The sequence below is a fragment of the Apis florea genome, unplaced genomic scaffold, assembly GCF_048593485.1.
Source record: "Apis florea isolate Af1SG1 unplaced genomic scaffold, ASM4859348v1 contig_3793_pilon, whole genome shotgun sequence".
In the NCBI taxonomy this organism is placed as follows: Eukaryota; Metazoa; Arthropoda; class Insecta; order Hymenoptera; family Apidae; genus Apis; species Apis florea.
Genome location: NW_028256856.1, coordinates 254,072 through 276,362, shown reverse-complemented (window position 1 = coordinate 276,362; position 22,291 = coordinate 254,072). Strand labels below are relative to the sequence as shown.

The window sequence follows — 22,291 nt, the reverse complement described above, 5'->3', positions numbered from 1 at the left end:
ATTTTTTTATACATTATCTAGTAAACTAATTTTTTTAACATCCCGAAAAAAATTTCAAGCCATTTGATCAAATTCTAAAAAAAATTATACCGTTTTAAAGAACTTTCGTTCATTAGTATATCGTACATTTTAATTTTATTAATAAGTTATAATAATAGCAATTATTATTATTATCATCACTGTTTTTTTTTTCAAATCAATAATGCAAATTTTGCAAATTTTTAGTTATGTCATTATTGCGACAAAACGATATGATATTATATCGCGATATGTTTACTTTAAACTTGACCAAATCATAATTTGTTGACATAAACAACAGTGTGTTATGAATAATATTTGTTTATATAATATTAGTTCAAATGGCAATCGTATAAAGATTCAAGGAATTAATTCAATTCACTTTTTTTTTTCTTTTTTTTTTTTAGACTTTTATTTTCTACTAACTAACTAGTATTATATAAACATAAATACAGACAAAAATTTTTACTAAACTCAATATATATTGCAACGTATAAATATTTCTTTTTTATACAACACTGTATAGTAAAAAAAAAAAAAGAAGAAGAATATAAGAATTCAGGTGTTATTGTTCAACAGCATAAGACCAACCAGCTGCCAACCAGCCAGCTCATTTATAACTGTAACCACAGCAATATTATTATTTTTTATTGTTATTATACTTAAGTACCTGCTTTATTATTTTATTATACCTCAGTTTTAGTTTACTCTAACAAATAACTAATATATTATTTCTAGGAATTCTTCCTCATTGTTTAGTTACCAGTGAAAGGAAACCCCAAACAATTTTGGTGTTTAAATAAATGATAATAAGTAACGGGTTAGTCAAAGACCAGTTAGGCAGTTAATTTATATTCCTGAAAATATAATATAAATATTTTCTGTTAGAAGAGCTATTTAATACATAAATTTTTTGTAGATTAATATTATTGAATAATTTTTTTTTATAAATTACTACTAATTTTTCTGATCAAATATGTATACTTCATTTAATTTTATTTTATATATATATACTTTAATTTAATATTGTAATATACATTTCTTGAAAAGGGTTGATAAATAAAACATTACATTTTTTTATATTTCTTTGAATAATTTCAATGATGGTGATCAGACAAAAAAAAAAAAAAAATTCATTGAATTGTCGATGATTAGTTAAGAAAATTTATATTGCAAAAACTGCAAAATTTTATATAAAAAAAAAAAGCATATTAGAAATGCAAGAACTCGTTATTATAGAATCTTCTATTAACACATGTACGCTTCTTGGATTGCTAAACAGATTTGAAAATTATTTGATTTTCATTTACATAATGATTGCGAAAAATAAGCAAATACTGAATAATTCAAATGAATATTTCCTTCAACACGTGGTTTTGTAAGATTTCTGTAAAAATAATTTTTCTCTCTCTCTCTCTCCCTTTTTTTTTTCCTCTTCCGTTACTTTTTTTTATAAATTTTAAATATTAATTTTACAATCTTGCTATACCTTTTTCCAACATATGTGTTATAATTGTTGAATTTATCGAAGATTCGAAAATTAATAAAAAAAACCAGTTTAACCAGTTCTTTTATCATTTTATTCTAAATACAAAATAATTTATTATTAAATATTAAAAATATTTTGTTCCTTTATATTAGAATTGTGTATCATTGTGAAAACAAGGAATCAGCATACAGTGCTGGATAAATAAAATTATAAGCTGTTTTATAATTATTTTATTTAATAAATAATTAATAAATAATTATTAAAGATAGAAAATTGCAGAAAATTTAATGTATTTTTGTTGTTTATAGTCTTAAGTTATAAAAGTAATAGAATTATTTTTATAATAAAAAAAATAAATAATAAATATTCAAAAATAAATAATATTCCTTCAAATTTATTAGATTTATTAGAAATATTTTCATTTATTTAATGTTTATTTTTTTATATTGTAAGCAAAATTGTAATTTAAAATTATAATAAATACGAATAGATACAAATAATAAATATTTTAATTAATCAATATAAATAAATATATAAAATAAAAAGTTCTTATTACAATAAATATTTGCAATTTTTTATTTTCATTAAAAAAATTCAGTGTTAATTACAACTTATTATTAATTACCTTATTTATTATTTATCATAAATAAACGAAAACGAAAACTTTTAAACATTTATTATTCATCATTTATTTTAATGACCTTGTATGACTTTGTATGACAGTTTAAATTGCAACCAATAGGAAAAGAGATCCCATGCGATGGGGCAGGGATAGGATGAAAAAGATTGGAAGTCTTAAGGGATCGTTCAACCCCCCCGAAAATTAATATACCTGTTCGCAGTAATATACCTGTTAGGAATATAAAAGGGCGAACATCAAGCGAATGTCACTTAGTACTCACCAAGTTTCCATTCGACCAAGACCTTTTTCCAATTTCCCAAGTTCCATTCCTCAGTAATTTGTAGTGACCAGTGCGAAAAATTCCCAGTTATCCCAGTTTAGTTATCCACACAAAGTGCGCTCATTTCAACTTTGTTTTGCTTCGAGTTTATTCGAGATGTGTTCAACTTTAAGTCTTAAATATACGAGAAAAAAAAACATTACTACGAGTGAACAAGAGGTAAACATAGAACACAGTTAAGGTTATTTGTCGCGTTCGGTAGCATGTTTTGAAAGACTTCCCACGAGAGACGAGATGTAACGTGACGGAGATAGGAATGTTGTGTGTATCACGTGGCTCGAAATAGTTTTATTTTACTATTACATGGTGACGATGAAATTATATTGTGTTAAATTAAAGCTTTTTTTCCACGATAATAATTATTACTTGATAGTAATAATAGATAATAATATCTAATAGTAAATAATAATAACTATATAATAATAATAAGTATCTCTTTTCATTCTTTTAATATAGAAAAGATCACGTGTATTTAATAAGTCAATCACTAACAATTTAAAAAAATTTTCTTTATTAACGTGTCGTGCGATTATCGAATGTTAAGGATTCATTTTTTTTCTTTTTTTCAATGCTCTCGATTACTAGAAATTAAATCTTAAATCTTTCGGAATAAATAACTTAAACTTGAACGAAATCAACAATAACGTCATACCCTTTATCGAAATACCGCGAAGAAATTCGGTTTCATAAAATCTTCCTCTCGTTTTCCATTATTTTTCTATTATTCGGTCGGTGATATGTTCTTAAACATTTCGTGCGCAGTTCCCACGTTCGTTCGAAACACGGTGTGCAGTGTCAAATAATATATTTATCCTTTCAGATGTCACTGAATCGGATAAAGTAAAGTTCGAAGAACCAAGAGATTCGGCGAGCGGGTCGATTGGGGCGGGCGGTGGTGGCAACAAACGTGCTAAAAACAAGAAGAGACGCGAAACGCAACAAGAGTTCACGCATTCCTGGGTGGTTGGCGCGCTGAAAGGGCACACGGGCCCTGTCCTCGATATGAATTTCTCCAGTAATGGGAAATTCATTGCATCTTGTGCTGAAGGTATGTACCAATAAATTAAATAAAAACTCGTCCGATCGAGAGGTCTCTATCGATGATATATTTCTTTTTATCGCAAATATTTTCTGTACTTTCGCAAATATTATATATATACACATGCAGAGATAAAAGCAAGAACCAGTAAATGGTCTGAATGATTAGTTTTTTTTTTCTTCTCAACTTATCAAACGAAATACGTCTTCGTAGTATTTTATTTCGATAAAGAAACAAGAAATACATCGTATTAAGTAGAACATTTATTGTTTAATTAAAACGATTATCTTGGAAAGTTGCACAACGAAGTTGTAACGAAGTTGAGAGATCCCGAAGAGAACTCGTGACTCATATGTCGAACGAATGAGATTCATTTTGGAGATTTTCTGATCGGTGATGGGTCGCGCTGCGCCATTGCAACAATTGCCGGTATTGCGCGAGAAAAAGCGAGAAAAAAAAGTTATGTCTCCGATAGAGCCACCCGAAGGACGATCTCTTATATTTTTTTTTTCTTTTTTTTTTTTCTTTACTTCCGTTTTTCTTTTAAACTCCCTCGGCTAATATACGTGTGTATAACTCCAGTACGGTAGAATAATTTTTTTTTTTTCTTTTCTTTTCTTTTACTCGAGATAAACACTCCGCACTTTTGCTCGTTGTTTTTCATCGATGACGCGATGAGCTTTTTTCTTTCTTATTTCTTTTTTATTTGCATGTATTGTATTGTTGTGCCAGTAACAACAGTCGATCTCTGTCTCTGCTTGCACCGTTTTCACGATTTATACAATTTTTATACACTCTCTTGAAACGTTTTTTTCTTCTTCGACTTGGTTCATGTAATTATCCACCGTGTTGAAGATAAACGTGATCGTGCGTTAAAATAAATTTTTATTAAATTATTGATACATTTTTGAAGTTAGCAATATAATAAAATCTATGGAGATATCGGTTTATAAACGTTAGGGAATTATTATAAAATTTGAAAGAAAAATAATTTATTTCCATATATACTCGTCTCTTACTTACTATGCCACAATTTTTCGTCTAGTTGGTCTACGAGTAGAGGTAGATGGGCAAAATGTAGGTCGTTCGAGTGAAATCAAGTTGTCAGGTCTCCGTGCTTCGGTTTCTCGAAAAATATCAATCTGTCTCGATTGCTTTTTCACTTGTATCGTTCTTCACTTACGCATATCTATTATTGTATTAAACTTATTCTGATTAGACTTGCTTGGGTGGGTGGGTTAATTTCAAAGAAGAAATGTAAAATAGATATTTTCCTTTTTATCCCCTTATGTTGCGTTATCGATCCAATCACTTGGAGAAGAACGAACATATATATAGTGAAAGTATAAAAATAATGGAAAAATCACTCGCGCCTAACGACTACTTTCACTATTTCATCTTTGAAATCAAAACAAGATCAAATTCCCCGATTTCTCGTCGCTAGTGATACCAGATACACTATTGCAATTTATTTTAATTATTTTAATCTTCGTATTTTATTGTATATACGTATATCTATAAAATTATCGTTGGATCTTTTGGGCGTTTAAATTAGAAACAACGAAGCATATACTTTACTTTATTATACTTAACTTTACAGAGAATTTAAGAATTTGTTATTTTCTTTTTCTCTCATCGTCTCTCGTTTTATGTATGCTTCAGCGCATCCTGCGCGCGCATCATAAAGTGTAGGATTTCGCAATATGGCGTCGCGTAAGGGTTAAAATATTTGAACAGCTCATTGTTGTTGTCTCCTTTAATGGTTCACATTGTGACGATCGTGGGTGACCCGTTGGCCATGGAAGATTTTCGTGAAGCCGATTCGGCTTCTCGTCCACGCCGAGTTTCTCTTCTTTCGTTTCTCCCGCCGTGTTTAACCTCGAATCCACAGTTGGAGGTACATTGTGCTGCCACGTGTATATACGTGCGTGTAAGATCACGTGAATAATAGGAGCGGTCTCACGCTTTTTCATAGATCGTTCTGATAAATAGATCTTTTAATTTCTTTTTATTTTTAACTGTTTTTTATTCTTGAAATCAATCATTTTCCAAGAATTCTAAGTAAAATTAGAAATATTTACATAACAATAAATAGTTCGGTGATTATATTAGTTGGATGACTTCCATCGAAATCGTTTGCCTAATTTCTCGCGAAATATTCGCCGTAGTATCGTTGAAAGATCATTCGGTTAATTAATGTGAGTCATCAGTCATGCCTTAACCGCGAAATCGTGTATCATGAATCATTCTATCTTATAAGCATATAAGCAAATAATCAATGATAATCGTGACGGTGTATTACGTATCCTATGATGGAAAGCGATCTAACGTTTTAATTGTTCTTTCCGTTACTTTGAATCGGCGATTCAGAAAAATTCTCGAAATCGTGAATTTGATCCAAACTTGAAATTGTTCGTAGGTTGGGATAAATTTAGAAAACGGCTAATGAACTTGTGCGAGCAATTTTTCAAATCGCTCATTTCCGTTGCATTTTCGATTTTTTTTTTTTTTTTGTATCGATTCGATTTTACGATTCCTTATCGTCTCTATTCTCCCTCAATTTTTCGAGTTATCAATATTTTTGCGACAATAATAATTTAATCGTGTTATTTCGTTTTAATAATTCGACGATCGAACATTTTTCGTAATGAACGGAAACTTGATCAGTAGTAAAAAAAAAATTTCGAAAATTTGCCACCCGGTATATAATATATATCGATCGATCGATTATTATCTCGAGTCTAATTCTACGAAACGATATATAGAATTCGGGGCCAGTGGCTGGCTGGCTAAGTTGCTGGCTGCGTCGCTATCACCTTTCCGATGCGCGAACGTAACAAGCGCGGTTGTAACAGCCTAATAATAGCGCGACGTGGGAAATTCTCTGGCCTTAAATCAAGCCCACACGCCGAGGCGATTACTTATGCTCGCACGGTGACTCGATGAAATAGCTCCGTCATAAGCCAATAATTCGGCGTACAAGATTATCGAACGATCAATCAAGAGAGTCGCGCTTTCTCTAATGTGATCTCATTATTACAGTCAAATTCTTGGTTTCGATCACTTTTATAACCTCTTTTTTTCTCTTATTGAATCTTATCATTCATCGTATCGAAGTTCGATAAAAATATCGACGCAGCACTTCATAACGAATTAATCAACTCGTAATTCTGTTTGCTCAAGAATCATCGTTCATATTTCCTTCGTACGATCGTATTTTCGAAATAAGAAGATCCAAGATTTAAGTTCTTTTCTGATTTTATCTCTTTATCATTTTAACTCGAGAGCAATTCATTCTCGTAATTTTTAATCGATTCGTCGTGTTGGCAAGTTTTTCTAGACTTCGCGGTTCCCCTTCCCCCACTTTGGCTATTATTCAGATCTCGCGTGAAGGCCGGGATTTCCTCGAAGAATCGGATGATTTCATTAAATGACGCAACGGTATACATCGAAGCCGGTCGTTCCTGCGAACGGGGATACCGTATTCCGTTATCCGAGTCACCGTCTCTTTTTTCGTCCCTTTTTTTCCTTCTTTTCTTTTTCCTTCCTTCGAACGTACGACGGGAGTCCTCGCACGACTGTGTCGCCCTCTTTCGAGAAACCGGCTATACGCGAGAATATCTTTTTATTGCAACGCTTGTTCGACGTCATTTTTTGCGTCAAGGGAACCGATAAATTCGACGCAATATTTCGCTTCTCCTTCTTTCGGAATTTTTTTTTTTTTTAGAACGTGACATTTCTGACGTAAACTAATTAATCTAATTTTATCACATTCGATATCTTGGTTTCGTTTCGTCAAATAGGAAAATTGAAAGGAAAGTTTCTATATTTCGCTCATTGTTCGAGTATATACGAATAAAGAGAAAAATATTAAAATTGTGCCAAGAAATGTATCCACGGATGGTGATGGTGGTGGTCCATAAGAAAGTACAAATAATATTTGCTATCGATTGTTAAATTTTGTTCGTTCTCTTGAAAATATATTTAAAAGATAAAAAGTAAAAAAAACTTTCTTCGCATTGCTCCTTCGTATTTTTTTTCATTTCATTTTTATCGAAAAAAGAATCGTGTTATTTCGATCTACCGCTATAAAACAGAGAAAAGAAAGCGACGACCCTTTCCACGCGTGACGCGTTTGGCGAAAGTTGCGTATTACTGAATAAACAAGAAGCGTTAAAACGGTTCACCTTTTATTGGCCGCCCGCTTTTTGTGCTTTGGCCTGTAACGAGAGCGCAACGCTATTCGATCATGTTTTTTTTTTCTTTTTCTTTTTCTTTTTCTTTTTATTTCCCGCCATTAACTCGGACGAGAAATGCCCGAAGACTTTATCTGATTACTCGAGAAAGGCTTTTAGAACCTAGTAGAATTTTTACGCGAATTTCGTTTTATATACGAGATTGAAAAACTAGCTCGAATTAAATTGCTTTTCTTCATATATATATATATATCTTTCTAAGAAGACTAGTTCTCGTTCGATGCTTTACAATTTTTAATTCATTACAAAAGATATCCTTCAAACATTTTTATTAAAGGAAAACGAGCGTTAATTTTAATCCTCTATAACGTCATGTGACTTCTTAATTACATATATATATTTTTTATCCCACTGCATTTTATCAAACAATATTTGTTAATAAGTCAGTTGCTGTACTTGGATAAAAGTTTCTTCCAATTATAATCTTTTCCTTTATGAAATAAACGAAATTCTGGTTATAGAGGGTTAAAAAAGAAAAGTTAGTTTTCTCGAGACTCACTCGAGATTCAAACGACTACCTCGTTCTGTTCGACATCAACGATGCTATTAACATCGATGGTTCCTTTACAGACAAAAATTCACATACGTTAATTCACACATGTCCGTGGCAAGCTTTCACTTTCATATTTTCCTCTTCTTTTTTCTTCGCTATTTTTTTTAGATAAATTATTCGCGCAGCACTCGTTTGAAACGATTTTGAAACGAACAAATCGATATTTTTAAATATATATATACACACACGGTTTTTCTCATCGATCGTTTCGAAGACAAAGAAAATTTATACCTTCCGCTGGAATCGTATCGAGTTCATTCGCGGCGCGTGGCATAAGGGGAGGGGAGGGCATCGGTTCAAGGCAGAAATATGGCGGTCTCTGGGTCAAGAGCGACTCGGATCGATGTGACCACGAGTTTTTTTCATATGCGCACACACTCGCCGTGGTTTTCATTCGAATAACATTTTTCGAAAGAAAGAAGATATGAGATAAAAAAAAAAAAAAAAAAAAAAGAAAGAAGATTGTATTCCCATCGTTTCTTTCATTTTGATCGGTCGATCTTTTATCGCAATTCGAAATATTCGTCTCGTTGCCAAGAACCAAGAGTAAAAATCGTGGGATTTTAAATAACTTTCAAAATGTATTCGCACGAAATAGAGGTGGAAAAAAAAATTTAAGGAAATTCAGACAGAAATTATAATTTATTTGGAAAGAAAAAAAAGCCATTCCTTAAATTTTTTCCTCTAAATTATCTTCGTCCGAAACATTCGTGTATGTACGTATGTATGTATGTATGTATGCAATTGACGATCGTATCGTTGTCCTTGCAATAAATAAATAAATAAATAAATAAATAAATAAAAAGTATAAGCAGAGAGAAATGTCGGGGAAAAGAGCGTAGAGAGATGCATGCACGTGGTGTGTGGCCAAAAAAAAAAAAAAAAAAAAAAAAGAGAGAGAGAAAAAGACACTTTTAACCAAAAAGGTACATAAACGTAGGCCTGATTATTAAGTATGAACGGACGATGAACTTGTTGACGAATATATACATATATATGTGTTTTTGTATGTGTACATAAAGATTGCGGGCTGCGGCCGGAAGAGGAGGTCCTGGATCCCGGGGAAACGGAGTGCTATAAGAATCGCGAGATGTCTACGTCGGCGAAGACTGCGACGAGGGGGAAGAGTAATAAGATAACGGGCGCGCAATCGGCCCAACCTGCGTCCAATATGACGTCTTCTTCGTCGCCTTCCGCGAAAGAGGATCGCACCATTCTGAGCAGGAGGCAGAGGAAGAACCGGACGAGGAACCCGCGGGATCCCCAGCGGCGGGAGCAGGAGGACGAGCAGAGGGGGGTGCAGGAGGACGAGGAGCAGCGACCCGCCGATCCCTCGATACCGGCTCATCATCACCATCATCATTATCATCACCATTACCATCACCAGATGATGATGATGAACTCGGCCCCCGAATGGAGGGGCGAGGGGCAGCCGGCGGTGGGCAGCGGCCATCCCCACACGAACGAGAACGGCAGCGGAGTGACGAGCCACGGAGCAGCAACGGCCACGTTCTGGGGGGCAGCGGGCTACAACAGGAGATACTGCGATTTTTTGAGCAACGAGAGGAGGCAATTGAGCCAATTCACCGACGCCACCTTGTCGTCCATACTTCGCACCTACACCCTCACCGGGGACCAACTCGCTCATCTCGGCTACCCGGTCGAGTGCGGCTATTATCCTGGATACGCGGTGTTCATCAATAACCCGCACCCGATAGGCCACCGTATATTGAGGTACCATCGTTTGGACGCGAACGCGCAGGAATTCGTGCCCGGAAACTCGTGCGTCGGCGGTGGAGGCGGGGGAGGGGGGGTAGGGGGAGGAGGGGGAGGGGGGGAGGAGGAGGCGGCGGCGGCGGCGGCGGCGGCGGCGGTCCGTCCAACCAACAGTGGACGACCGCGATGGTCGAGAGCGAAGGGGACAGCGGTAACTCGAGCGGTAGCTCGGTGGAGAACTCGGACTTCGAGCAGGAGGTGACCTCGTCGGACAGCTCTGACATCGGGGAATATTCGTCCTCGTCGTCCTCGTGCACCGAGTCGAACTTGTTCGATTGCCACAATTACCAGAGGAGCAGAAGATACTCGAACGTGGATGATTGTTCGGTGAACGAGCCGATGGCGATCGAGCGGAAGTGCGCGAGATGTCATAAAAGTTTTTACGTGAACAGGGAGAACGGTGAATACGTTGACGAGGAGAAGTGTGTCCACCATTGGGGCAAGTTGCGAAGTGGTTTGGGAGGCGCCCACGTCGATTTGTGGGATTGTTGTCGGGGCCGTGAAATGTCCCGGGGCTGTACCATCGTCGGGTTCCACGTGTGGACCGGCGCGGTCCCGGGATACAACGGCCCCTTCGACAACTACGTACGCACGAAATTGGCGGGAACGGTGCCGCCCGACGGTAATTACGGTGTTTACGGCCTCGACTGCGAGATGTGCTTCACTCGGCGCGGCCTCGAGGTGGTCAAAGTTACCGTGGTCGATTTGGACGGTAGAGTTGTTTACGACACATTTGTGAAACCTGACGTCGAGATAATTGACTACAACACGAGATTCAGCGGTATTACGGCGCGCGATCTCGAAAACACGACTAAACGGTTGTGCGACGTGCAGCAGGATCTCTTAAGCTTCATATTCGCCGAGACGATACTGATCGGCCATGGGATGGAGAACGATTTGCGCGCATTGAAGTTGTTGCACACGACCGTGATCGACACGTGCGTCGCGTTCCCCCACTTCCTCGGTTACCCGTTCCGTTCGAGTTTGAAAACGTTAGCGAGGACGGTGTTGCGAAGGGACATACAAGTATTGGAACACGATTCCGTCGAGGATTCCAGGATAGTTGTTGACCTTATGTTGAGAAGGGTGAAACACGATTACCTAGATAGTTAATGTACAAAAAGGGGGGAGGGGAAGAAAAAAGGAAAAAAAAGAAAGAAGAAGAAAGGCTGCCGAAGAAAAAAGAAGATATAGATATGGTAATAGAAAATGTAATTGTATGTTGTTCATATATATATGTGTGTATATATATATATATATATAACACATATATATACACACACGTATACACACGTTATATACAGTGAACGAGGCGTCGAATTTCTTTTTCGCAAGACAAAACAAAGGGAAACTTGGCGTTAAATATGCTTGAGAATTCTTTCTCCTTCCGGTCGAAACTTGCGATTCGAAATTCGCGCGTTTGCGTGATCACGTGACTTCGCCGCGTAAAAGATTCCGAGTCGTGGTGAGAAGTTGGATCGATCGATGATTCGCAATTTCCTTTTCTTTTTTTTTTTTTTTTTCTTCGCTACTAACACGACTGAATCTATTACGCGTCTTTTGGTCGCGTTGTTCTCCAATAATCTTCCGTCAGTGTTCATTTAATGTGAAGTCTGTGATATGTTACGTATATATATATATAGAGAGAGAGAGAGAGAGAGAGGAGAAGGAAGAAACAAAATATAGAAGCGTTGGTCCCATCCCCCCTCCGTTGCGGTTATCCGATCCGCTCGTCGCAACACCGGGGACGGCACTTTTTCATTTGCACAAATTGATTTAAACATATCCATACGTGTAATTCATTCACATTCAATATCACGAGTATAATAAGCGAAGCAATAGTTGCAAAAGAATAAATATATAGTCGAGTTTGGTGCACATCGTTGCCGAGGAAAAAAAAAAAAAAAAACGAAAAATAAGATTTAGCTCAATTAATATTTCGATTACTGTGATATACTTCTTTTTTTTTGTGATCATTATACAAATGAATCTCCGTGATGATTCTGATCGAAGGTTTTTTTTTTTCTTTTTTCTTTTTTCTTTTAAATAAATTTCTATTCCTTTGACACGTGTCTGAAATCTGGACGAAAGTAGCGTGAGGTGAATGAAGCGTTCGATATAAATTGATCCAATTTATTTTTTGTTTTTTTAAAAATGTATCGTATTTACCTCGTGTAACATGAAAGTTTAGGAGGAAAAAACGCTTATGTGACGTTAGAAGTCATATAATGGGAAAAAAAGAAAAAAAAAAAAAAGAAAAAGATACATTGAGTGTAATTAAACTTTTAAATAGTCTTAGATAGGAAAAGGAAAATTGAAAAAAATTCGAATTCTTTTTTTGTGTGTGTATATATATATATATATATATACATACAAGTAATGTACAATGTTTCATGTTACGACTCTGTAAGAATGCAGACACTCGATTGTAACTTACGTTACATTTGTATTATATTTTTCGAATTATATAGTGCGAGAAATAATAAATTCACGCGTACGCAACCGGAGAGGGAAGAAAAAGGTTCTTTCTCGTTCGATTGAAATCTCGATATTTACGGAATTTTATCATATTAAACGATAGAACAGTCGTGACCAAAGTCTGATTTAGATCGATGTGAAATATCGATCGGCCGGTAAATATACTTTCTACGCACGAGACATTTTCCTCGGCAAATGATGTACGAAATAATGTACACATGCGCGCTGTCTCTCGCTATGTAATGTATATACATCGAGTCTCTCATGGATCATGTAAAACTACATTTGTATTTTCCACGCGTGTATATATATATATACATGTTCACGCATCCGAAATATATGTGTATATATACATACATACGTACATTCATATTATTGTATTGTACCATTTACTTTTCTACCTTGCGACTTCTCTTCTGTCATGCATATTTCATCCCGCGTTGTTCTTTCTTTCTTTCTTTTTTTTTTTTTTTTTTTTTTGTGTGTGTGTGTGTGTACATGTACAGCGAGAGGAGGACACGCGGCGTCATTGATGCTGGTAAGTGTCTCTCGGGCTTCCACGATGCATTTAAATTCTCCTCGAAAAAAGACGAATGTCTAAAAAGAAAAAAAGAAAAAAAAAAAAAAAAGATATGTGTCCATTAAACGAGGACACATATTTGCGAGAAGATCGAGATGTTTTATTTCTCGAAATCATCTTTGCTCGAATATATATATATATATATATTTTTTATTCTTCTTTTTTCTTTTTTTTTTTTTTCGGAATTTTCACGCGAAAAAATGCCCGCGTTTCCTCTTTTCTCAAACGAAAGAAAAAAAAAAAAAACGATGTACCGTATCGTTGCGTTGCGCGTACGTGCTCAACTCCGCCCAATGTTTCATCCACGATCGATATAAGCGAAAATTACTTTTTCGCTCGATCGAGAGAAAAAGAAAAAAAAAAAAGAAAGAAAGAAAGAAAGAAAAAAAAGTGAACGTACGTGAATGCGAATCAAGCGATAATTCTTTTTTTTTTTTTTTTTTTTTTTTACGATTGACTCACGATCATATCCATGATTATCTCGCGTTCATGTATATCGTAATATTTTTTTCTTTTAGCTGCTTTTTTTTTTTTTTTTTTACGTTATACGTGACGTCTCGTGTAAACGACTGAAATCGATTCTCCGATCCCCCGGGGAGGGGAAGGGGATCATCCTTCGAATTTTTCGCCTCACGCTACGAATTTAAGACGAATTAGACAAAATGTCTCGCGATTTTATACTTTATTATCGATATTATATTTGACGCCCCGTGTTCATCTATCGGATGTATGTTAAATAGACGACGACGATGATGATGATGATGTAATTATAATGTATATAGCGATTGTCTCGAAAAATGCGCATGATTGTTATTGATAAGTATTGAGCAACATTTTTTTTTTTTTTTTTGTACGTTTCTCTCGTTGAGAGCCAGGAAAATTATATACGACAACAAGTTTTCACGGCAAGGGACGATCTTCTCTTGGGGAAATTGTTGTCTCGTCATATTGAAAAAGTTATTTTATTTAATTTTAAACACTGTCACCTTACATCCTATTCTTTTTTTTTTTTTTTTTTATTCTGTCTCCTCCCCCGCCCCCCTTTTTTATTTTTTTAATTTACACCGAGACTCGCATCATCGTAAATACATTCTCGTATTTGCATACATACATGGATTCAATCTCTTGTACGTGTATATCGTATTTTTCCGATTATTTAAAGAAGAAGAAGAAAAAAAAATATCCTTCTTTGAGATGAATTTTTCTTTACAAATTCGTCGATCGATATTACAAAGATCGTTTCATTAAATCACGAATATCATTTTCACGAAAAAAAAAAAAAAAAGTCTGCCGACACGAGGAGCAATATTGTTGTTCATCGCTTTGTAAATAGCTTAATATTTATTCGAGCGCATCACCAGACAAAGTACCTGTGCATCCTCCGATGAAGAATCATCCTCCGAAGAAGAATCATCATGGCCGCCATTACGAAGAAAGAATCTTAAAATCGCCAGGGGATTCGTTCACGATCGATCTAGTTGTTATACTTTTCTTATCTTTCTTTGTACAAAAAAGAAAAAAAAAAAAAAAAAGAATGGACACTTGGAGCGATTTACTTTTTAATTTGTAACCATTTTTATAACATTCGAGTATTGAAAAAGAAAAAGAAAAAAAAAAAGAAAAATTCTTGAGATTAAAGGAAATATGATGAGAAAAAAATGAAGAAAATTGTCTTTGTCTTTGTAAATTCCTTGTAAAAAAAAAAAAAATTGGAAAAAAAACAATGACTTGAAGAATTAAGGAAAATACCGATGAAAAGTAATAATAACAATAATAATAATAATAATAATAATAATAATAATCGTGTTTGTATATATAATTCCTCGTAAAAATTCAAACGTTGGGAAAAAGAAGGGAAAAAAAAATGCGCATACAATTTAAAATTATAACTTTAAAACACTGATTTACCGAGAATGAATCGACAAATTTTATCAATCGTTAATATTTTTTTTTTCCTCTCTTTTTTCCCTTCCGCGATTTTCAAATTACTTCGAACGATCCCTTAACGTTGAAATAATTTTTATCAAAATATTAAATACTTAAACACCACTTTCGAATAAATCGATTCGTTGATCGCCACGATCCCATGTGGAGTAGCATAATAGTGATATCATTGATCTCGCAAAGTATAACGTTCCAAAAAAATAAACAAATAAATAACAATAATCGTCCAGGCGGAACGATCGGGTTACGCGTTTCAATGGGCGAGCTTTCTTACTGAGAAATTTATAATAAACGTTATCGGTGTCCGACGATCTCGTTCCTTTTTCAGAATATTGCATTGGATAATGTTTCGTGATGATTCATCAACCTTGAAGCGATCTCGTTCAATGCCCGTCGTCCGTCCGCGCTTCAGATGAAATTCGCATTGTTAACGGCTTCGCGATGTTCGCGGTAAAAAGAGAGAGAGAGAGAGAGAGATTCGGTTTCGTTTCCTTTTCATTGTTAACATTGTTACAACTCGTCAAAAAGAAGAAAAAAAGAAAAAAGAAAGTCTGTTCTTGAGGGGTAATGATAGTTGTTCAAAAATAATAAATGTTCCAAAAAGTAAATTGAGAGAGAGAGAGAGAGAGAGAAAGGTGGTAGTCGAGCGAATCCCCGCGTGTCACGTCCCTCAGAAGAAACAATGGAAATGCTGCGACATTGGGAGACATATAATGAACCTCCTTGTTTCTTCCCTTCCTCCCTCTCCTTTCTTCCCATTTCGCCTTCTTTTTTCCTCTCTTCGTTCATCGTATCTTCGACGAAAGCGTGCGCGGATAAAAATTAATGTAAGTTGACCGCGAAGAGGCGGGAAGAGAGAAAGAGAGATAGAGAAAAAGAAAAGGAAAGAAAGAAGAAACGAAGTACGTTATTTCTCTCCTCTGACGATCGACCGTGTATATACACACTCGTACACCGCTTGCATGAAGTTGCTTACGCACACGTTGACGACATCGTTGATCGTTTTTTTTTTTAAATTACGTGAAATCCGCATTAGGATTAAAGTTTTGTCCACGCTAAAACGATACACCGATTTAACTTAGGTACTAATTCGTAAAATATATATTCGTTTGGTTCTTGTCTCGCTTTTTAATGTGATTTTCAAAGAAGTTGCCAAGCGTCTTAACCTTTATCGTGAAAAAAACTTTTTAGAGTCGATGATCTTACGATACAACTAACTAAAATGGATGGTATGCATCCAAAGGCAAGTAAAAAGCTTTTACCTGGTAATTTTTCAAATAGATCGAAATATATACTTGTATTTGCTCAAATTTTCTCACCATTTGCCACCTGTTTGTATTGGTGTAAGTTTATAAAAAAAAATAATTCGCTTTTTCGTTCAATAACGATTAATTTATTCATCGATTCGATAACTTAACCTAAACATTCGTTTATTTTCATGCACGTGTTTCTCTCGTAATACTCTCTCAAATTTTCATCCTCTTCTATTGTAGATATTAAATAATGCGTCGATTCCCTCGACACCGGAACACGCACGAAACACTTGTACACCACGTCCACTTTCCAAACGCTTTTGTTATTTCCGTCGCGCGAAAGCGCCCCTTCTATGTGACCGCATGTAAAGAAGGTTTTTCGATTACGTAACCGTAACCTCGGATGATCGATGAATAGATGGCGACCGTATCGAGAAAATACTTCGACTATTTTTTTTTTTCTTGTTGAATCATCGTCAGTTTTTGGGAGAGGCGTCGTGTTCTTACGTACATACGTACGGAATGAATCACTAGTAAATAGAATTTAAAAAGAAGAAGAAAAATAGGACTCTACTTGAAAAGCAAAAAGCATTAAATTTTTAAATCTTTCGTATTTCACAGATTCTTCCGAATTCTATTGAACTGTATATAATATATCACGTAGAAGAAAAGTGATAAGTCGCGAAATTCGTGTCTTCTTTTTTCTCTCTCTGTCTTCAGAGAATATTCACTTGTCCAATGAGCCTCTCTCTATACGAAACACACGGTTTATATATATATATATTTTCGTGTCGTGGAATCGTAATTCGTTTGCAATTCGATCGATGGTAACGTACTCATCGATTAACTTCGTCGATGACTGCATCGTGGCCTGTTAGTACAGTTGCACGTCGCATACACACGTCGTGTATATAATTAACGAAAACGACGAGGAGCAAACAAGATGCATCAATCGGATATTTTTGTCTCGAAAGATCATCGATCGAAAGGATCATTTACGCGTTAAAGAATAAGCGAGAGAAGAATATTAATAACAATGGTAAGGATGATAATAAAAAAAAGGAAAGAAAGGCATTGCGTGAATGGAAGAAGATTGTGTAATCGAAGAAACGATGACGGAGAAGCGAAAGAGAATAAGGAGGAAAAGAAAGAGGGGGGGGAGGAGAGGGGAGGGGAGGGGGAGAGAGAAAGAACTGTTAGGCATAAAAACGAACTCTCTAATTGTATGAATAATTGTACGGAGTAACGGGGGTTCGATTGGTAATAAAGAAAAGATTTAACCTTCTGTCCTCTATTTTATGCTATTATAAATGTTGAACAAGTTATTTACTTTCGACGCGGAATTTAAAATCTTTATCGATTCTGAAATATAATTACATAATATTGTTAGAATAAGTTTTTTTGACGAGGGAACGAAAGTTAATTCTTCGGTTTGTCAAAAAAATTTTTCTCCACGCTGCCGAGTATTAATTAATTATTAAGTTCATTCATTATATCGTTGTCGCCTGTGATACGTTTCGTCTCGTGTATTTTTTTTTTTTTTTTTACACCACATATGCATATATATATATATATATATATATATATATATATATTTGTTATTTAGTTCAATCGAAAGATCGTCATCGAAGATTGGTCAATCTTCTACACGTTCGTCTTGACGCACTGCCAAAGTTTCTATAACGTGTCTTCTATTTTTTTTTTATCCTTAACACATTCTCCTTTTTTTTTTTCGAATAAGAAAAGATCTCGAGTTTATCTGGTTCATCCATTTTACGTTTGTTTGTTTAAACGTAGAAAATGACGAGAATGCAAAGGATCGACTGAAATAAAACGGTTTTATACGGACAATTTATCGATATTTAATGATTTTTTATTTAATAAATCTTTTTTAAACCAATATCCTTTTCTTCTGTTTTTGATTTTGCCCTTACGACGAAGATATTATTGACGTATGACACTGGAGTTTTATTAAAAAAGAGAAAAATAAAATAAAAGAAACGTTATTTGTTTCATTTAGTATTTATTAAAAAATCGATTAAGAAAATTAAAAACGCAGAGAAAATAAGCAAAGAATAATCACGAACAATGTGTGAAATGCAATAATATTCGTGTTCCATTTAAAAAAAATAATACGATATTTTACTATGCCTTTAGCGTAACACGCGGCGCCATTGGTGTTTAATTGATATTTATAAGTAATGTTGTATAATAATATCAATATTAAAATAATATGAGATAAATTTTGAGAATAAGAATCGTAATTATCGTTTGTTATATAAACAGCCATTAACAATGACACATTCAACTTCATATAATCGTATAATAACACCAAAATAATTGTATAATTATTTCCGAGTTATTGGCTGATTTGATATGATTTTTTTTTTTTTTTTTTTGCTTATCACGATAGTACAAACGTATCAATTGTTGATAAAAAAAAAAAAAAAGAATACGTGATTAGAAGAAAAAGGTAAAACACTTTAAAAATATTCGAAATAACACGAGTGAATATTTTGATAGATATTTTTCTCCTAAAATAAAAGAACAAAAAATCGAAAAAAATATTTACAACTCGTTACGTTAACGTGACTTACTTGTATTAACAATGTTGATTACAAATTTTTTCTCACATTTGCATTCCGTTCGAAATATTAGTCGACAATGTTCTCGATCGCCAGCAAAAAGTTTAATTTCTTCAACGTGCGATCGTACGTCATCGTTAACCCGCGAACGCCTTAATAAATAGCAATAAAGCGAAATAAAAATCATTCCCGCCGTGGAACCAGACCACGATTCGTATTTGAAACGTTGTACGTACGAAGTCCAAGTCGAATAAATCGCGTGCATTGGTCGAACGTTCTAGGTAACAGCGTGTAACATGGGACACTCGATGCCAATTCTCCAACAAGAGAGAAGAGAGCTTTCACGAAAGTCGATCGTGAAGAAAGTTCGATCGTGCCTTCTATTTCGTAGCGGCATGGTTACGCCTTCGTTTTGGCGAACGATCCCGCAAATGATCGCGGTTCCATCAGACGCAAAAGTCATACGTTAGGTTACGTCATTTTGTTCCAGAAGATAGCGGACGTTTGCTTCCGCCATTTCTTACTTTCTCTTTGTCTCTCTCTCTCTCTCTCTCTCTCTCTATCTTTTTCTCTGTCCTCTTAACCATCTTTCTTTCTTCCCTCCATGTTCCACAAATTAGCCGTTATCTGTTTTAAAAGGATTACAAAACGATTGTTCTTTGACGTCGTAAATGCGATACGCAGCTTTCGATTTAAGAGAAAATGTGTTGCAACAACCGTGAAATATTTATCCGCTTTAAGCCATTTGCATGGGTACATGGTTGAATGGCCCGCCATGTTTGCTTCTGCTGTATCATATAATGGAATATTCCATCGAAATTTGCGAAGAATTATTACTGCGACTGATCTATTATGATTTTATAATGCAAAAGATGGCGCTTCTTCTATACGAATGTTGAAACATATTTTTACGTATCTACTTTGTGACGAGTAATTTTTTTTCAAGTGTTATATAAAAAAGAATTGTTTTCCTCTGTTTGCAAATAGGTTAAAGGTGTGGAAGGTGGTGTGAATTATGTGTCGAAAACACATATTGCACGATTCTTTTTTTTTTTTTTTTTTCTTTTTCGAAAGACAATATTATGATTACGATTCGAACGATGATTAAAATGTAAATATTTGTTAAGCGACTGTGTGTTCTTTCCTTTTTTTTCGAACCCATACGAAACAGCAATGGAAAACGTATCATTGTCGAGCGATATTTGAGAATCCATTTTATGAGGACGGATCACCATACGTTTCTCGAAAAGAATAAAGCAAAGAATTTAAATTTTAATCTTTTCACCGAACATGTGTTTCTTTTTCAAAAATGAAAAAAAAAGAAAAAAATTAATTATTTGAAAACGTTTCGATTATTCGATTGAAACGGAAACAATTTTGTATTTACATTAAATTATCTCCGACACTTTTATTTTCCCCTCTTCTTTTTTTATTATTATTATTATTATTATTATCCCAAAGTTGTTTTCGAAATTTTATAAGGAACCAGAAATTCACAAAATGTAGACAGTTAATATTTTCGCTCGAAATATAAAGCAACAATATGAAATAAGGGAAATCTGAAATTGTAAATTTTTTTTTCTTTTTTTTTTTTTTTGTACCAAAAGAATATCGCAAATTCCAATCGCGTTTTTATTAATGATTATCTTCTGCTCTTTTAGAGTCACGTATTTGAAAGTCAGAATGCAAATGATCTCCGACTCATATTTTGCAGAATATAAGAAATTGTTTGTACCATTATACATTATTTGCGTCATTTACACGTGACAAAATAAAATTCTTTCCCAAATATTTCCGAGCATCGCACGTATCGTACACGATAAATCGATGATCTGCCGAACTACACGTTTCCTTATTGCGATTAGGTGGATTAAGAGATAACTGTAATTTGCGTACAAAGCGAAAGTGAGCGAGACTCCTCCCGTAATGGACGTGGTTATACGGTTTTTCGCAGTGTGTAATTACAGGCCGGTTATCAAGGCACGTATACAACACGTATATTTTCGTTTCGATTATTCTAACGTCATCACAATGACGTAAACAATATAATATATGAAAACATTGAAAAAAGATCTTGGACAGATTATCGATCTTACGAAAACATGTTTGCGGGAATCGAAATGATGATTACATATTTTTGAATGGAAATTTTTTATTTACTATCACTTGATACTTCTGTTGAGAAATTGATCGAGTAAAATAATAATTAAAAATAATAATAAAAATAATAATAATATACACCGAATTTCTTTTTCTTTTCGGAAATTCGTCCGAAAAATATTATTGTGTTGAATATTCGATGATTATCGTGATACGGTTATTCGTTGACATTACATGTACGAAAACAAAATTCTTATTATTATGTTTTTTTTTGATACCATTATCTTCGCGATAAGGAGACGATCAATTGCGTTGTAATTCGTTTGTTTGTAATTTCCGGTTAAAATATAATTTCGTTAAAGAGAAAAGATCCCGACAAGATAGAGGAGCAAACCAATTATTTCCTTCTGATTTATTTGATAATAAAAATAATTCATTTACATATTCATTTTTTTTTTTTTTTTTTTACATACCACGTAAATCTCTCGAGACGATCCTCTCTTTCTCGAACGTTTTTTACGAATCGTGCCACGATCAAAATATTTTGCTAAAGCTAGGAAAAGAATCGTGTCGTTTCCGAATTCAGAATTATCTCGATCAATTGTGTTGACGACGAAACGTCATATCTTAATCTCGTTAGAGAACGCTTTTTCGTTCTAATTTTTCTTTCCTTCCTTTTCTTTCGTTTCGATCGATTCTTTCCTTTTACCTTAAATAATAATGGAAAAAGATTAGCAAAGACGAGCAATTATTAATTTCTTCTTTTTATTCTATATGAATCGTTTCGAAATCGTTTCGATCTTTGAAAAAGATTCGGAATAATTAGATTAGCTTATCTAAGAACGTATGAACAATAATCTCCGTTTTAAACATCTTACGAAATTTTCTCGTGGATCTTCGTAATCTTGCGAACGTATGTTTTTTTTTTTTTTTTTTTTTTTTTTGTCATTGGATGATCGAGCGAACCGTATCGGGGAAAATTCGATTTCAAAGCCACGTGTCGCGTGCGCATTACGCAATAATTGCACAACTGACGGATTATTACATTTCCTACGATCGTTGCGTAAAGTCTATCGATTCCATTAAAATCGACGACTTCGATTGTTGCGTTGACTTTGTAAAACGTTTGTCTTCGTTTCAATATCCTTTAGAATAAGACGTAAATCCTGTATATGTTATTTTTCAAAATTTCAAAATCGTCATCGTTCTCGTTTCTCAATCAGAATTCTTAGGAATCACGTTTCCTAAGAACGTAAGG

The 22,291-nt window shown here is 34.5% G+C and overlaps 1 protein-coding gene and 1 long non-coding RNA gene across 6 annotated transcripts in view; one reads left to right on the top strand and one right to left on the bottom strand.

The window, feature by feature from the left end:
- prage (RNA exonuclease prage) overlaps positions 1–22,291 on the top strand; it is a 43,646-nt gene that overhangs the window by 12,383 nt on the left and 8,972 nt on the right. For 3 of the 5 annotated variants that reach the window (XM_086915623.1, XM_086915621.1, XM_086915622.1), the window contains one exon: positions 3,290–3,517. The exons of 1 other annotated variant lie outside the window; for it this stretch is intronic. In XM_086915623.1, coding sequence (XP_086771749.1) covers positions 3,290–3,517 — 228 coding nt within the window. Of the gene's footprint in view, positions 1–3,289; positions 3,518–9,339; positions 10,104–10,207; positions 11,980–22,291 lie in introns of those variants that run through there. One more of the 5 variants, XM_086915625.1, reaches the window with a different exon arrangement.
- Positions 16,122–16,560, bottom strand: LOC147656353 (uncharacterized). The gene is made up of 3 exons (XR_015294566.1): positions 16,514–16,560; positions 16,358–16,424; positions 16,122–16,261 (listed from the first exon to the last, which is right to left on the bottom strand). It is a non-coding gene; the product is annotated as an uncharacterized LOC147656353 (long non-coding RNA).